The sequence below is a fragment of the Lepus europaeus genome, chromosome 6 (assembly GCF_033115175.1).
Source record: "Lepus europaeus isolate LE1 chromosome 6, mLepTim1.pri, whole genome shotgun sequence".
NCBI lineage: Eukaryota > Metazoa > Chordata > Mammalia > Lagomorpha > Leporidae > Lepus > Lepus europaeus.
The window spans coordinates 105360646-105378589 of NC_084832.1; the positions used below are offsets into that span (position 1 = coordinate 105360646).

Here is a 17944-nt window from a genome sequence, read left to right on the forward strand (position 1 = left end):
GCGGCTCCGCGGCACTTCGACGACCCCCAGCTTGAGGACGGCGGCGAGGCCCCTGGCTGACGGCGCGTCCGAGTCCGCGCCAGCCATGCAAGGCCCGGCGGCCTGGGAGCGGCGCGACGCCGACGCGCTGCGGCGCTTCCAGGGGCTGCTGCTGGACCGGCGCGGCCGGCTGCACGGCGAGCTACTGCGCCTGCGCGAGGTGGCGCGGCGCCTCAAGCGCCTCCGCCGGCGCTCCCTGGCGGCCAACATGGCGGGCAGCTCGCTGAGCGCGGCGGGCGCCGTGGCTGCCGTCGTGGGGCTCTCCCTCAGCCCGGTCACGCTAGGGGCCTCGCTGCTGGCGTCCGCCGTGGGGTTGGGGGTAGCCACGGCCGGAGGGGCCGTCACCATCACGTCCGACCTCTCCCTGATCTTCTGCAACGCCCGGGAGCTACGGAAGGTGCAGGAGATCGCGGCCACGTGCCAGGACCAGATGCGGGAGCTCCTGAGCTGCCTGGAGTTCTTCTGCCGCTGCCACGGGCGCGGGGACCGCCAGCTGCTGCAGAGCGGCAGGAACGCCTCCATGGCCCTGTACAACTCCGTCTACTTCATCGTCTTCTTCGGCTCACGCGGCTTCCTCGTCCCCAGGCGGGCAGAGGGGGCCACCAGGGTGAGCCAGGCCGTGCTGAAGGCCAAGATTCAGAAGCTGGCCGAGAGCCTGGAGTCCTGCACGGGGGCCCTGGACGAACTCAGCGAGCAGCTGGAGGCCCGGGTCCGGCTCTGCACCAAGTCCAGCCTCGGCCACGACCTCAGGATCTCAGCTGACCCGCCCGCGGGGCTGTTTTTCTGAGAACATCCTTTCCCGCCCATGACCGAGGCCAGACGCCATCCCCATGGGATGCTCCAAATCTGTAACTCCCGCAGGAAAACCCTGAGCTGAGTGCAAAGACTGAGAAAAACTGTGGCAAGCGGGAGGGTCTCCAAGGCCCTTTACCCTCACCTCCTGCCTGGGCTTGGGGGCTGCGGACTTTTGCGTGTTCCTGAGGGACTATGTGAACTGAAGCCTTTTCCCTTTTTCTGTCTTCCACAGTGGGGAGACACTCCTGTTTCAAAATCATTTGGGGTGGGACAGAGGAGGCAAGGGCTCACTACCATGGTGGCTTTTATTTTTAAATTTTTATTTCTTTATTTCTTATTTATTTGAAAGGCAGAGAGACAGAGACAGATAGCGATCTTCTGTCTACCGGTTCACTCTCCAGGTGCCTGCTACAGCCAGGGCAGGTCAGGCAGAAGCAAGTAGCCCAGAAATCAATCTGGATTTCCCACGTTGGTGGCAGGGACTCAAGTTCTTGGAACATCCCCTGCTGCCTCCTAGGGTGTGCATCAGCAGGATGCTGCATTGGAAGCAGAGCTGGGCCTGGAATCCAGGCACTCTGACATGGGATGAGGCCCCTGCACCATATGCCTGCCCTGCCCTGGTGGTTTGAGCTGAGACTGGAGAGGTACCCCCACTCCGGGTCCCCTCCAAATTCCACTAGGCTTTGATATCCTCAAAGTGCCCCTAAGAGGAGACACCTGTTTTTAAGCCTCTCTTCCAGAGTTTGTGGTAACAAGGAATTGCAGAATCCAGAGCAAACCTGCGCCTCTTTAAGCTTCATAGGACCATTCAGGACCCAGAGAGGGACCTGGAACTGGCTTGCCCTGCTCTTCCCTTGAGTAGCCTGGGAATGGAGCTGACTTTTCCTGGTTGGCTTCAAGCCAGACCTGCAGGTGCTTCTAGAGGGGAGTCCAGCTGAGCAGTCATGAAGTCCTGCCTATTGTATGAAGAAGCTGAGGCCAGAAAGCGGGGAGGTGACTGACCCCTTCAGTCCCTGCCATGGAGTTCAGGGAAGAGAGTGGTGGGCTGTGAGTCAGACACTGTGAGTTTATTACAGGCTTTGTGAACAATGGCATGGCCTGGGCCACCTGATCTCTCCCAGGCTGGCTTCCTGTCCTGGAAAACAGTGCATACAACCTCTCAGCCAGTTGTGAGGATTGAGTTCAGTGCCTGGCTCACCAAATATGGTCCTTGGACTGGCAAATGAGCATCGCCTGACATCTTGTTAGAAAGGCAAATTCCTGGATTCAACCCTGATAGACAAATCAGAATCTCTGGATATGGGACCCAGCAACCTGAGGTAATAGAAGCCCTCCGGGCGATTCTGCAGGCTAAGGTTTTGAAACCACTGTAACAAACGCTGATTTCTGATATTCTTCCAGAGGTCTCATGGCCTTTCTGGAAACACCAAGTCTTCAGGTCTTTTGCAGGTGGTCCAGAGCAGACTGCGTCCCAGAAACAAAAGAATGTGTGGTGGCTACTGGGTAGTGCACCCGGGAGTTTCTCACTCTAGGAGCTGAGGGACATTAACACCAGAAATCCTTTAGGGGGCAGTGTTGCCCACTCATTGTGGAAACTGGTACAGAAAGGAATGTGAATTTGTTGAAAACTGACCTATCTCTATTACTTTCTCTGAAAGTCACCAGACCACATATTTTTTAAAATTTATTTTAAGTTTGTTATTTAATTATTATTTGCTTTTAATTTTATTTAATCACTACATTTAGAAAATTATTAGCAAGTTATGAATGGGAGACTACTCTTTTCAAGAGAATTTCACTTCCATGAGGTTGAGTTTGACTTTGAAGGGCAGGGCAAGAGCTGGAAACAACATTGTGCTCTTTGAAGACGTCTCTTCTTCAGAGGGAATTGTGTTTTGTTGTTGTTGTTGTTGTTGTTCTAGTTTTAAATGATAGTTTAAAGCAAATCACAGGGAATTGTGAAAAGAAAGAGCAGGAGTTGAGTGTTGAGTTTGTCAGTGGAGTCTGGAAGTGTGGTATAGATACATGATAACACGTGTTTATCCTGAAGGTACTTTGCCAGAAGATAGCACTTGACTGGAAAGGGAGCCTATTTAGTTCAGGGGGAAAAAAAAATGAGAACATATGAAGGAAGCACTTAGACCTTGGGAACCTGATGTCCTATGAAATCACATCTTACTTATGATGGACAAAATAGCTTGTGTTGAGGTGGGGATGTGCCATGCTTTCACTTTGGGGCAGTAAGAAACTTGTCAGCTATGTATAAGAAAATATTTAGTTCTTCAATTTCCATTCCTACAACTGCAATGTTGAAAAATATGTTGAAAAGTCATTGCGACCACACACAGTCAACTTGGTTGTGTTGTTTGATTACTGTGTGCCATGTATTTACCCAGCCTAACCCATTGCCTCACAGTGAGACCATGTGTCTAAGGAGCTATCATTTCAGCACCAGGGGGAAGGATTGGTGTTTTATATTTTTATTTTTCCCATAAACTGTAATTGGTCTGTAAGTTGGTTTATTTTGAAGTTGATATTGGTTTGTATTGAACTGTGTCATTTTCTTGATTGGCTTGCATGGATGTTAGCATTTTAGACTCAGAATATACTTTGTGTTGTTGTTTGTATTATATCATAAAGGTACAATCATTCCCTAACTCCATCTTTTATGAATGCTTAAGTTTGGATTATATTTTTCTGATACCTGATCTGTTCCCTATAAATAAACTGGCCACTTCCAGAAACAGGAGCAGGGGGGAGCTTTTCCTGTCATTAGGGTATTTGAGTATACTGAAGTCCTGAACTCCTGATGTTATAATTTATAATTTTTTGAAATTTATAATTACAGTAGCCCACTTTATTTCTACAGAAGATTGTCTACTTGAGAACAACACTTTGCCCATAAGGAGAACTCAATAAATGCATTTGAGTAATTAACCACTTAGCTATGTTAACAAGAATTTGGTAATAAAAAGACACCACCCTTCCTTGTGTTTCTCTTATGAAAATTGGAGCCTCTGCCAGGATTTGGTCAAGTTCAGTTGTGTTGGTCATGGGAGACAAATTCTTACTTATTTCTTTTATGGGAATGTCAGTAAACCTTTTCCTTAATGTCTTCATTCTATGAGTAAACAGGTTGAAATGGTATGTTGTCAAGGGAAGAAGGGAGAGAAGTATTTAGATTATAAGTGTACTTCATAAAAATGTCAGGGCTTCACAATACAAATGTGTTTTTATTAACTATTTAAATGTTTCTCAGTTTTCTTTGGGTTGGTAATCATTTGAATGGTTTTGTTTCACAGTAAAGGAGATTCATTTGGTTTTGCATTTCAAAGATTCACTAGAACTACAGACTGTTCCATTAAAAAAGTCCACAGTAAACATTCTGATCTGTTTTTTTAAAAGATTTTTAATTTTATTTTTTATTTATTAATTTTATTTTTTATTTATTTGAAAATCAGAGTTACAGAGAGAGAGAGAGAAAGAGAGAGGAGAGATACAGAGAGAGATCTTCCATCTGCTGGTTCACTCCCCAAATGGCTGCAATGTCCAGGGCTGGACCAAGCCGAAGCCAGGAGCCAGGAGCTTCTCCTGGGTCTCCTATAAGGGTGCAGGGGCCCAAGGACTTGGATCACCCTCCACTGCTCTCCCAGGCCATTAACAGGAAGCTGGATAGGAAGTAGAGCAGCCAGGAGGCGAAGAGGTGCTCATATGGGATGCCGGCACTGCAGGCGGGGCCTTAACCTGCTACGCCACCACTCCAGCCCCTCTGATCTGTCTGTATGCACTTGTTCTCAGACACCCGTCCTTCTTTCCTTCCTCCCTCCCTTCCTTCCTTCCATTCTTTGGCAGAGAAATAGGGAGAAGGAGAGAGCGAGCGAGCAATCGAGCGCACGCCAAAATGCCTGCGATGGCCAGGTTGGGCCAGGCCAAAGCTGGGAACCAGGAACTCAAGTAGATGGCAGGAACTCACTGTAGCTTCCCAGAGTTGCATCAGCAGGAAACTGGAATCAGGAGCTGAAGCTGTGAATTGAACCTAGAAATTCTGATATTGAATGCACCCGGCATTCCAACCCAGCTGGCATCTTACCTACTAGGCTAAGATCCCACTCCACCTGCCATTTCTAATACAGACAATGTCCGAGTCAAAAGTACTTACTGAAAGAAGAGAAAGAGAAGTGTGATGTACAAGGAAAGGAAACCCAAAATCAGCCCAATTAATGTTCATCAAACCCAGGTACTAGAGAGAGGCAGACAGGATGAGGAAGGGAGCAGCATCTGTAGCGGGAAGGGAAATCCCTTGATCTTTTCCTTATAAGGAAGGCTGGGAAAAGTGGTATTTTTAGTGCTGAGCCCATACACCATGGATTCTGTTGGTAATGAAGAAACAGAGGGTGGCTGTGGGATGTGAGTCCAGCAATCCAAACAGAAAACCGCTTGTGATTGCTGTGGTCTGCTGGAATGACTACTCTGGGCGAGACCTCACCTGTCACTGCCAGCCTATGAGTCTGCACCTTCAACACATTCCTGGGCTGCATGTCACACAGTTGATGACTGCACAAGCCCCCAAAAAGGCTTTGTTAGCAAGATCCTGACTGTTGGCCAAGAGCAGCCACAGCTGGGATCTTACCTTGGCTGAAGCATTCAGTATTCCTGTGGTCACGAGTGTCCTGGTAGCTATTTGTACTAAATCCCTAAATGTAGAAGGACAGGAGGTTGGAATGTTACTATTTGCTCCTGGCACACTCATAAGAGGGAAAGTCAACTCTGCTGTGGTTGGGAATAGAATGAAGAGTGAGTCCTAAGATGTGGACACAATGTCTTAGCAACCAGAAAGTTCTTAGGAGATGGGGTGTTGTGCTGATGAAGTGTGACCCCTGGAGGGGCCAGGAATGTACCTCTGCACCTGCCTGGCCTGGTAAGAGAAGGTCCTGCAATGCATCTTACCTGTGCACATGCAGATGGACTATATGAGGCTATATTTGCAGAAAATGATGTTGAATCCCAAGGGACACTAGGGGTGGCAGTACTGGAGGGTCTTCCATTTGCCTCAGTTAGTCTCAGTCGAGGCCTCACACACAGGAGCAGCTGGATCCTGGCTTACTACTGTGTGTGACTGTGGTTACCCAGTTTACCACAACAGCTGTAATGGGAAGAAGTTTTTGGTTTTTTGTTTTTGTAGATTGCATTGGGAAGGGAATGATGTCTAAAATCTTTCATTAAAGCTAAAAACTTCTTTTTCTAGGCTGCCTGGTTGTCATGGAAACATTTGTTCCTGCTCTTACCTTATTATTGAAGTTGCAATTTCAAAATGTCATTTAAGGACAGTACTTTTCTCAGTGCTTAAATAAAATGACATTTCCATAAGAGAGAAAATCCGTGTAGGGCATTTCATGATAAGAGTAGCAAGTACTTATTGAGGCCTCACTAGATCCAGTTCTATGTACAATTTGACCTGTACTATCTCATTTACCTTACAAAAATCTTGTGAGATGGACACTATAATAATCTCTCATTACTGGATAAAGTAGGGGACTTGAGAGGTCACACAGCCTAAGAATTTGAGTTCTGGAAATCTCCCTCCAGAGCAATGCTCTTAGCTATTCTGATAGCAGGTATATGCCTCATATGAAGTAGTAGCTCTGATGGGGATTATATTAATAACCAAAAGCTGACAGATCCATCTGTTCATCTTGAAAACATTTATACCATGTGCTATAATTTGTGAGCAAGACAAATTTCTAGATCTCATGGCATTAACAACCTAATTGTTTAAACAGGGTAAGCTTATGCTGGCAGGTTAATCAATATGTCATGAAAATGTAGTTTGCACATGGCTAGTATTTGCAATAAATGATGTGGTTGGGCCTTGAAAGTTATCGAACTTCAGCTTTGATCATAAAAACTTATATACAGGGGCCAGCACAGTGGTGTAGTGGGTAAAGCTGTGGCCTGCAGTGCCAGTATCCCATATAGGCACTGGTTTGAGTCCCAGCTGCTCCTCTTTCAATCCAGCTCTCTGCTATGGCATGAGAAAGCAGAAGATGGCCCAAGTTCTTGGGCCCCTGCACTCCCATGGGAGACCAGAAAGAAGATCCTGGCTCCTGGCTTCAGATCGGCCCAGCTCGGGCTGTGGTGGCCATTTGGGGAGTGAACCAGCAAATGGAGACACCTCTCTCTCCCTCTCTCTCTCTCTCTCTGTAACTCTCCCTTATAAATAAATCTTTATAAAAAAAGAAAGATTATGCACAGACAGATATTTTGTGATGCTGCTGAAGATCTCCCAAATATGGCAAGATTCTTGTGAAAAACAAAAAAACAACCCGGAATGGGGCAGGCATTGTGGATGCCCCCTCTCGGGATGCCCATAGAAGTGGGAGTTTGACTCCTGGCTGCTCTGCTTCTGATGCAGCTTCCTGCTAATGTGCTTGGGCAGGGAGTAGATGATGGCTGAAGTACTTGGGTTCTCCCTTGCAGGAGACCCAGAGGAGCTCCAAACTCCTGACTTCAGCCTGGCCCAGCCCTGGCAGTTGCCAGCATTTGGGGAGTGAACCAGTGAATGGAAGATCTCTCTCTCTCTCTCTGTGTCTCTGTCTCTCCCTCTCTTTGTGTGTCGCTCTGCCTTTCCAATAAGTAAATGAATACATTAGAGAAAAAAGCCCAGTTGGAATGGAAGAACATGATTAATGAGAACTTTTTGCTAATTACTAACCTGCTGGAACTAAAGGTACCGACAGAAGCAATGCAGACATGAGTAAAGGAATTACTGGTTCAACAGGCCTTTCCTGAGCTTATTTTAAAAACCTTGAAAATGACATTTCATGGGGTCATTCTGTTGAAACTACCTCTGACTCTGATTGTCAATTTTCTTCTGGTTTAAGGGTGTGTACTCAGTTTTAGTCTAGTAGTTAGGGATTAAAACTGCTGTGGGTGAGTCGATTGGTTAGGAATAAGATATTTGGCTGCCATAAAACTATTCAAAATCCTAGAGCTTTTGCTGAGGGTGTTCTGTTTTTGACATTCTCCTCTGAGGTTTTGCACGGCAAACAGTGCTAGCTGTTTACCTTTCATTCTCTATAACTTCCTCGTAGCCTCTGACGTTGCTAACTACTCAAAACACTCCTCTTGAGTTCTGTGACACCAGCCTTTCTTTTTTGTGTTGCTGATTGTTTAGCTTCGTTGCTAGCTTGTGTTTCTTCTCCATGTCCATGTTCCCTGAGCCTCACACAGACCTAAGCTTCTATCCCCCTCACCTGCGTTGTCCAGCCCTTCCTGAGCAAGTCCTCTTCCCATGATGCCCTCATGCCGGATTGGCTGTTGGTGTGGATGGCACCAGTTGTAAAGGATTCTCCTGGGCCAATTTGAGTTGGGTATTAGGTGAGATGAAAACAAATGAAATCATTGAGCGGAGGAGGTTTCAGGGATAATGTGTAAAAGAGTCCCAGGTGTGTTTCTCCTACTAGGTGTGTTGCTCTCCTCCGAACATCTAAGGACAACGTGTTTGTGTGTTTTGCAACATGGGCTTATCACTTGGTACCTTTTATGAAGGGCATTTGTGCCTACTGCAAGGCCCTAAAGGGCAGAAGCCTGTCACAGATGTCATAACACTTCCCCACAGCATTTCTCTAGCTCTTGCCACAGGAGATGTTCCACAAGCACTTGCTGAATAAACAAAGTAGCCCACAGTCTTAGTCCTACACACACTGATCTACTCACCCACAGTCCTCATGGAAATGCTGGCATTGCTGCCTCGCACATTGATAGTTACGCCTATCCTTTTTCTCCTCTGTCAATCTGGCCTGGGGCAGGTGTCTGGAATAGTAAAGGTGCCTATTGGGACATCCACGTCCCATATGGGAGTACCTTGGTTCAATACCCAGCTCTGCCTCCCAACTTCAACCTCCTGCTAATGCAGATTCTAGGAGGCAGTGATTGGTTCCTGCCACCCTGTGGGATAAATGGCTTAACTTCCTGGTTCCTAGCTTTGACTCTGGCGGGTCCTGGGCATTTGGGAAGCAGCAGATGGGAACTCTCTCTGTGTCTCTGCTTCTGTGTCTCTGTCTCTCAAATAAATAAAATTTTAAAAACTGGCCTTGTTTTACAGGTGGCAGGAACTCAACTACTTGAGCCATCACCACTATTTATTGGGTCTGAATCAGCAGAATGCTGGAATTGGAGCTGGAGCCAGGCATCGAACACAAGCACTCCGATGTGGGACTCAAGTGTGCTACCTGGGATCTTAACTGCGAGGCTAAGCATCCACCCCAGCCTAGGGGTTTTGATTGACCTGGAGAAAAGAGTCAGACCACCATGCACCAGCAAAGCAAACTGCAGGACTTCAGTGATGCAAGACAAAAGCAGAGGAAGGTAACTACATGTTGAACCTGATGTCTCATCCCCATAGGCTCTTGAACACGTGGAGCTGGCATAAAAACCAAGCCCAGGCCTAGGCCAGCACTAATCCCTTGCTAAAGCTATCCAGTTTTGTAGCTTAATCATAAAGTTACGGTGCTGAGAATGAACTTCCTGTCCTCCGACAGCTTTCTGCCCAGAGTGGGCTTCTTTTTTTTTTTTTTTTTTAAGATTTATTTGTTTATTTATATGAAACTCAGAGTAACACAGAGAGAGAAGGAGAGACAGAGAGAGGTCTTCTATCTGCTGGTTCACTCCCCAACTGGCTGCAAAGGCCAGAGCTGCACCGATCTGAAGCCAGGAGCCAGGAGCCTCCACTGGGCCTCCCATGCGGGTGCAGGGGCCCAAGAACTTGGGCCATCTTCCACTGCTTTCCCAGGCCATAGCAGAGAGCTGGATCAGAAGTGGAGCAGCCGGGACTCAAACTGGCGCCCATATGGGATGCTGGCACTGCAGGTGGTGGCTTTGTCCACTATGTCACAGCACCGACCCCAAGTGTGGGCTTCCTTTTGAGGAATGTTATCTAAAGAGGAGATTTCAGAGTTCTATGGCACCACTTTCCAACTCTCCAGCTTCCTCGCCAGGTTGGTAACCCACATTTGTCTCTCAGAAGAGGACCCCAGGGCACTATTTTCCTTGGTGTTAAGAGATATTAAGAGACAGATTTTTTCCTTTGGCGATTCACACTCAAGTAGGACCTATTCCCCACACTCCTGCTTTATGTGTGGAAAGCTGTTGAGCTTCTCTCTTTCCCCAAGATGACTATTTTTTTTTTAAAAAAAGATTTACTTATTTATTTGAAAGGCAGAGTAACAGAGAGATGGAGAGATAGAGATCTTCCATCTGCTGGTTCACTCCTCAAATGGCTCTGACAGCCAGGGGTGGGCCAGGCCAAATCTAGGAGCCGGGAACCTTATCCAGGTCTCCCACATGGGTGGCAGAGTCCCAAGTACTTGGACCATCTTCTGCTGCCTTCCCAGGTGCGTTAGCAGGGGGCTGGATTGGAGCAGCCAGGACTGGAACCTGTGCTCATCCAGGATGCTGGTGTTGCAGGTGGCAGCCTAATCCACTGTGCTACAGCACCAGCCCCAGTAATCTGACCTCAGAAGTGTAATAATGTAATAATCTGACCTCAGAAGCTCAACTGAGGTCCTACTTCTTTTACACACAGCATATGATCTTTCTACATCATCACTTCTGTCTCATCTCTCCTCTTCTTCATCCCTCCCCCGTGCACACTACACAGCCATAGATGCACAGATGCTTTTCATTCAACAAAAGATTTATTGTGTGCCTACTCCATGCCAGGCATTTTTTTTGGCACAGAGCATAGAGTAATGAACAAAACAGCCAATATCTGTGCTATCATGGAGTTTTCATTCTAGGATCAGCAGAGAAGGAAGACGTAAACAAAGCAGTAAATGTCTAGTTAGGGAGATGGTGCAAATTTGATTCCCATTGCTTCTGTTGGAAATCACGGCAAACTTAGCAGGTTTGCAGAACATAAATGTGACATTTGAGTGAAGAGAACTGAGGTTGGTGTGGGAGAGAGCTATGACAGTCCATGAGGAAAGAGTACTCCACATAGAGGGAACAGAACGTGCGAAGTCTGAGGCAGAGGCATGGAACGGTGGGGAGCTCAGTGTGCCTGAGCGGAGTGGGTGAGAGGGAGCAGGTGAGAGATGAGTTCTGAGAGGTGCTGGGGCCAGGCTGTGCAGGGCTCTCTAGACTATTGTAAGGATTCTGACTTTGACTCCAAATGAGATGGAAAGTCTTTGGAAGATTTTGAGCAGAGGAATGATGTGATCAGACTTTCTTTTTTTAAAAATTTTATTTATGAGTCACAGAGAGAACCAGCTTTTTTTTTTTCAGTGAGAGAGAGACAGAGAGAAAGGTCTTCTTTTTCCGTTGGTTCACCCTCCAATGGCCACTGTGGCCGGCGTACCGCACTGATCCGAAGCCAGGAGCCAGGTGCTTCTCCTGGTCTCCCATGCGGGTGCAGGGCCCAAGGACTTGAGCCATCCTCCACTGCACTCCCGGGCCACAGCAGAGCTGGACTGGAAGAGGAGCAACCGGGACAGAATCCGGTGCCCCGACCGGGACTAGAACCCGGTGTGCAGGCGCCGCAGGAGGAGGATTAGTCTATTGAGCCGCGGTGCCAGCCGAGAACCAGCTTCTTTCCACTGGTTCATTCTCCTCCAACATCAGAAGCCCAGAGCCAGGAACTCAATCCAGGTCTCTCATGTGGGTGGCAGGAATCCAGGTATTTGAGCCATCACTGCTCCCTCCCAGGGTGTGCATTAGCAGGAAGCTGGAATCAGGATGGGAGCTAGGACTTGAACTCAGGCACCTCGATATCGGATGCAGGTGGCCCAAGCCAGGCCAAGTACCCACACCTAGACTCATGTTGTAAAAGGAATCCCTTTAAGCCTATGTTGAGAATTCCCTGTTGAGGGGTAAGAATAGAGACAAGAAAACTAATTAGTAGGTGAATTAACAATCCAGGTGAGATATGTTGGTGGCAGATTCCAGACAGACTGTGAAAGTGGGCTAACAGGATTTGTTGGAAGATTGGATGTGGGAGGCAAGAGAAACAGAGGGATTTTGACTTGGATGATCCTGCATAGGAGGACTCGGGGAGAACTAAGTTGGGGAAGAGTGGAATCGGGAATTCAGTCTCAGAATTGACATACCTGATAGCATCCAAGGACGAGACAAGGAGGCAGCTGAATATGTGTGAGTGTGGAATTCAAAGAAGGAATCCTAGATTTGTAAAGGGCTATCTGCGGGGCTGGTGTTGTGGTGTGAGTTAAGCCACCACTTATGACACCAGCATCCTATATGGGCAACAGTTCAAGTTCCGGCTGCTCCACTTCTAACCCAGTTCCCCACTGATGCACCTGGGAAGGCAGTGGAGGACTGCCCAGGTGCTTGGGCCCCTGCCACCCACGTGGCAAGGGTACTGGCTTCATCATGACCCAGCCCTGGCCGCTGCAGCCATTTGGGGAGGAGACCAGCTGATGGAAGATTGGATCTCTCTCTCCCCCTGTAGCTCAAACAAATAAACAAATCTTAAAAACAGAAAAAAGGGCTATACATTTGAGGATTACTAGCAAATAGGTGGTATTTAAATTCATGAGCCTGGTTCTGATCACTAAGGGACGAATACAAATTGTTCAAAGACTCAGCCCTGAGTATGTCACAGTGGGTGGGGAGGAGGAAGAACTGGCCATGAAGACTGACAGGGAGTGGCCAGCAAGGCAGGAGGAAAACCAGGAGTCTGTGGCAGATGGAAGTGAAGTGAAGAAGAGGTGGTCAAATGCTACTACAAAGTCAAATGGGATGAAGGATGTGATTCGACTTGGGATGAGCCACATGGACTCCTCATGACCTTGAGGAGAAAAGCGTTAGCAGAAATAAAGTGCGGGACAAAAGGCCTGTGGAAGTGGGTTTAAGAGTCAGGGCTGGGAGGCAGCACATTTAGATGACTCTTTCAAAAGGTTTTTCTGCCAAGAGGAACAGAGAAGCAAGCAGTAGCTCTAGGGGGTGTGGAATTACGGGAAATGCTATTCAAGATGGGAAGAAATAACAGCATATGTGCTGCAGGAATGAGGTGGCAGAGGGGAAACCTGACAGTGCAGGACAGGAAATGGAGGCTGTGCAGGAGGGTCCTTGAGAAAGGAAGAGGGGGTGAGACTGAGCCCAGGTGCATAAGTGGAAGGCCTGACCTTGCTTAGATGGCAGCATTGACAGCACACCTTCAACTAGTGGTAGGGGCAGGTGTTTGGCACAACACTTGGGACACCTGCATCCCATAATATAATACCTGGGTTGCAGTCCTGGCTCCACTAAAGATTGTGAATTCTTGCTAATGTACATCCTGGAAAACAGTGGTGAAGTCTTAAGAAGTTGGATCGTTGCTATCCAGGTGGGGGATATGGATGGAGTTCTGGGCTCCTGGATATGACCTGGCCCAGGAGTGGTTGTTGCAGGCATTTGAGGGGTGAACCAGTAGATATGGTGGGCTCTCTGTCTCTCAAATGAATAAAGAAAAAAAATGAATAATAGGTAGGTATGTAAGCAAGAAGGTTGGTGTAGGAACTTAGGGAAATTATTCTGAATATTCATTGAAACAGGAAGCTGAAAGTGACAATAGGAGAGTGTTACTGGACCATTGAGAAGGGTTGCTTACCAGCATGGGAGAGAGAACAGACAGAAGAAGTGGACAGATTCACCAGGCAGCATGAAGAACCACTTACAGATGGGAAGTTGGATTTTAATAACAGATAACTGGGAAAGCAGCTCTGTTAATGTTCTTAGAAGCAAACACCTGATCTTCTTCTAGCTCGCTGAGTAGAAAAGGACATCATTGAAGCCTATTAGAAGGCTCATAGAATCTTCAAGAAGGGAAGAGTCAGGCTTGGGGGCGATGCAGCCAGGAAGGACACCCAACCTGTGTGTGAGATGACTGCCAGGAACAACACCAACCTGTGTGTGAGATGACCACCAGGAAGGACACCCAACCTGTGTGTGAGATGACCGCCAGGAAGGACACCCAACCTGTGTGTGAGATGACTACCAGGAACAACACCCAACCTGTGTGTGAGATGACCACTCCAGAAACCCCAGCGCTGCTGTTGCTAAGCTGAGATACCCTACACTGCACATCCTGCACATCCTTTGGGCACCAGAACCTTTGCCAGCACTGCCTCCATTACCACCCCATGCCAGTGTCCATGCCCTTAATTTGCTTTCTTCTGAATTAAGCTCTGGCTTGGGTGTGTCTTGGTAGAGACCAGGTCATGTGTCTGTGACCTATAGTCAAAGAAGGGTGGTTTCCACTTTAAGGAGATGAACTTATATTTGAAGAGATTTGCCGAACAGTGGAAAACAGTTCTAAAAAAGATGTTGGGCCCTCACCAAGCATGAGAAATGTTCAGTACAGCAAGGAGTGGAGTTAATGTTTTATTTTCTTTATTTGCTTCAAACATTTCATTTAAGCTCATTATACTGAAATCCACATGCTCCTTTTTTTTTTTTTAATTATTCAAAAGGCAGACAGACATGCACACACACAGAGGAGAGAGACAGAGAAAGAGAGAGAGAAAAAACTCCCCTCTATTGGTTCACTCTCCAAATGCCCACAGTGGCCAGGACTGAGCCAGCTTAAAGCCGGCAGCAGGGAACTCAATCCAGGCCTCCTGTGTGAGTGCTAGGAATCCAGTAACTTGAGCCAGCACCACTGCCCCCAGGGGCTGCACTGATAGGAAGATAAAGTCGGGTGCTGGAGCTGGGACTCAAGCCTAGGAACTCGTATATGCAGGCTAAGTGCCTGTCCCCAGAAGCTCCAACTTTAAAGTTAATTAAAGCTTCTGTGTATTACAATTATTGTATCACTGTGAAAAGGGTATCTGGGTTGTCAAGGGATTTTATAAACACCTTCATTTCTAGTAATTTATTTTAAAATATTTGGCATGTTTTTAAAAAAAAAAAAAAAAACAGAAAAACACTTGTATGAAAGGAATAAGAAACAACCAGGAAACCAGGAAGCAAATCAAAATATTTCTTTTATTACAGAATGTAGTATGAACTGACCTTGAAATCTATCTCTTGCGGCTTTCTATGTAAGGATTAGTACATAACATTTGAATTTCCTGCTAATTGTTGACATAGGCTAAACCAATTCCTTAGATCTTTTATTTACATCTTAGTACATCATTTGTACTCTTGACTGTAATTCTCACCTGACATGCCAGATTTTTTTAAAGATTTATGTATTTGAAAGGCAGAGTAAGAGAGAGGGAGAGAGGGAGGCGAGGAGAGAGAATTTTTCCATCTGCTCATTCATTTCCCAAATGGCTACAGATGGCCAGGCTGGACCAAAGCCAGGAGTCTGGAACTTCATCTGGGTTTCCACATGGGAGTCAGGGGCCCAAGCACTTGGACCATTTTCTTCTACTTTCCCTGATGTGTTAGCAGGGAGGTGGATTGGAAGTGGAACAGCCAGGACTTGAACCAGTGCTCATATGGGAAGCTGGTGTAGCAGGCACACCACATCACAATCTAGGACCTACCAGATTTTTAAAAAAGAATTTATTTGTTTATTTAAAAGGCAGAAAGAGAGAGGCAGGGAGGGAAAGATGGGCTTTTATCCACTGATTCACTCCCAAAATGGTTGCAATGGCCAGGGCTGGGCCAGACTGAAGTCAGAAGCCAAGAACTCCATCTGGGTCTCTATGTGGGTGGCAGGGGCCCAAGCACATGGACCATCCTCTGTTGCTTTTCTAGGTGCATTAGCAGGGATGTGGATCAGAAGTGGAGCAGCTGAGACACGAACCAGCACTCATATTGGATGCCAGTGTCACAAGTGACTTCTTAACCCACTGTGTCACATTGCTGGCCCTCAGAGGCCAGATTTTGGAAGGGGGATACCAGTACAACAATCTCATATTCTAAAGATCCATGGATCGGGGGAAGGGGGACCAAAGGCTTCCAAGGACCAAACAACAGGTGTGGTAGAGAAGATAGTTTTACTGGCTCACTGCCACCCCAGCCACACCCCCTACCACGGAAATGGCCCCAGCTTTGCTAAATTACCACTGTTCCAGACTGATTTCTCCATCTTCTGGTCAGATTCAGAAACTCCCTGTAAACCATGTAATTAGTCAATAAACAGGCCCTGGGATTGATTCATACAAAACACACTCACGGGAGAATAATCTGCAAACCTGTTTGATTCATTCATTGGACAAGTATTTACTGAATGCCTCTTCTGTGCTGGGCCCCTGGGATTGCAGTACTGCATAGGTGTAGTCCCTGCACCTATTGTTTTAACAGTCAGGTGGGAGAGCAGACCATACCAGTTCATTTTGATCCATGGTGATGGTGAGGGAGAGGGAGAAGTAGAGAACTCAGATTCTGACTTGCTGGTGTGGCTCAAGCAAAGGTGGAGCGAGAAGTGCTGGGGAGAAATCTAAATGCTAACATTAAAAAAATTATTTTAAAAAGATCATTTATTTGAGAAAAAGAGGAACATACACACACACAGAGCACTCCCATCTTCTGATTCACTCCCCAAATGCTGACAGCAGCAGTGGGCAGAGCTGAGAACTCAATCCAGGTCTCCCAAATGGTTGACAGAAGCCCACTCACTTGAGGCATCACTGCTGCCTTCCAGTGTCTGCATTAGCAAGAAGTTGGTGCTCTGATAAGGGATGCTGACAACTTAACTGCTAGGCCAAACAGTGGCCCCAGAAGTTTTAACCTTTATTAAGAGATAACTCCAAGTGGAGACTCAAATAATCCACAGAATAAATACACTTTGGAGGACGTGGACCATGCAGAAGACAAAATAAGTTGGCTTGAGCTAATTAAAAAGTTCAAGGGCATATTACTGATATTTCCATTCTCCTTCACCACACTAAGGATAACAGTGGGAATGTCACTATGCCAGGGATAGCGTAGGGTGGTGGTAAGAGCATGGACTTTGGAGCCAGATGGCCCAAGTTCAAGTCCTGGTCCATGTGTGGCCATTGTCTCCTGAACATGGCCTTGCTGCCCTTACCCACAACACATGTGTCCCTCCTCCAGCTATGTTAATGGCTCTGCCACCTTTCTACTCCAGCCACAAACCTAAGAATCCCTGACCTTCATCTTCCATGTTGTCTATCATGAGGATTTAGTCAACCAGTACACACCCTTACCTGTCCACTTCTCTCCAGTCCTACTGCCCATATTCTACTCCCAAACACCATCATCTTTTGCTGGGACAGCTCCTAAGTCATCTTCCTGCATCCAGATCCCATGCCCAGGCCCCTCCTCCAGTGCAGCTGAGTCATCATTTCAAATGCATCTTTGTTTCCCATTGCCCTCAGAATAAAGTCCCCGACTCGCAGATCCTTAACCTGGTCTTTAGGGTCCTAGATAGCCCGTTGCCTACCTGCACTGCTGGCCTCATCACAAGTGCTGCTCCACTCTCAGGTCTCAGTTTGGAAGACAGAGAGAAAATGTCCACGAATCCCAGAGAAAGCTTCGGTCAGGCCATTACATACGGCATCAGTACCTGCTTTTCTGCTCCGTAGCATTCAGCTCACTTGCTGTTACTTGCACACATCTGTCTGCCCCATTTGACTATGAGGACTTCTTTCTTTCTTATTATTTTTTAGAAGGCTCTCTCGCCCACTGAAACATGGGTCTCACGCCTGCTGCTGGATCGCTAATGCCTGGCATAGGGCCCGGCATAGGGCTTGTGAATATTTGTTGAATAAACAAAGAAATAAATACATGTTTCCTGGAGTGGGCATGGCACAGGGGTTAAGACATTGCTTGGAACACCAACATCCCATTTCAGAGTTTATGGATTGGAGACGTGACTCTGCTTCTGATTCCAGCTTCCAACGAATGCATACCCTGGGTGGTGGTGGTGGTGGGGCAGCAGGTAACAGCTCAACTACTTGGCTCCCTGCTGTCTATGTGAGAGACCTGGATTGGGTTTAGGGCTCCTGGCTTCTGGCTGGCCTACTCTGGCGATTGTGGGCATTTAGGGAGTGAACCAGTGGATGGGAGATCTCTTTCTTTCTGTTTGTCTCTCTAACTTTCACATGAATAAAGATTTAAACAGATAGGCTTTTTGTATTTTTTTTTAAAAAAATTTAAAATGAAAGGCAAACAACAAAAAATGAGAAGAAACCATCACATA

At 47.0% G+C, this 17944-nt stretch overlaps 2 protein-coding genes across 3 annotated transcripts in view; both read left to right on the top strand.

Moving 5' to 3' along the window:
* The window catches only part of DDX47 (DEAD-box helicase 47), a 100466-nt gene that overhangs the window by 62164 nt on the left and 20358 nt on the right, over positions 1 to 17944 (top strand). For both annotated transcript variants that reach the window (XM_062194846.1, XM_062194845.1), the window contains exon 2: positions 8939 to 9201. The gene's annotated coding sequence lies outside the window, so the exon portion shown is untranslated. The remainder of the gene's footprint in view (positions 1 to 8938; positions 9202 to 17944) is intronic.
* APOLD1 (apolipoprotein L domain containing 1) lies at positions 75 to 4200 on the top strand. The gene has a single exon (XM_062194853.1). The coding sequence runs from the start codon at positions 86 to 88 to the stop codon at positions 824 to 826; it is 741 nt and encodes a 246-aa protein (XP_062050837.1). The 5' UTR covers positions 75 to 85; the 3' UTR covers positions 827 to 4200.

Coding starts and splice junctions, on each gene's coding strand:
- APOLD1 (XM_062194853.1), top strand. CDS start 86: ATGCAAGGCCCGGCGGCCTGGGAGCGGCGCGACGCCGACGCGCTGCGG.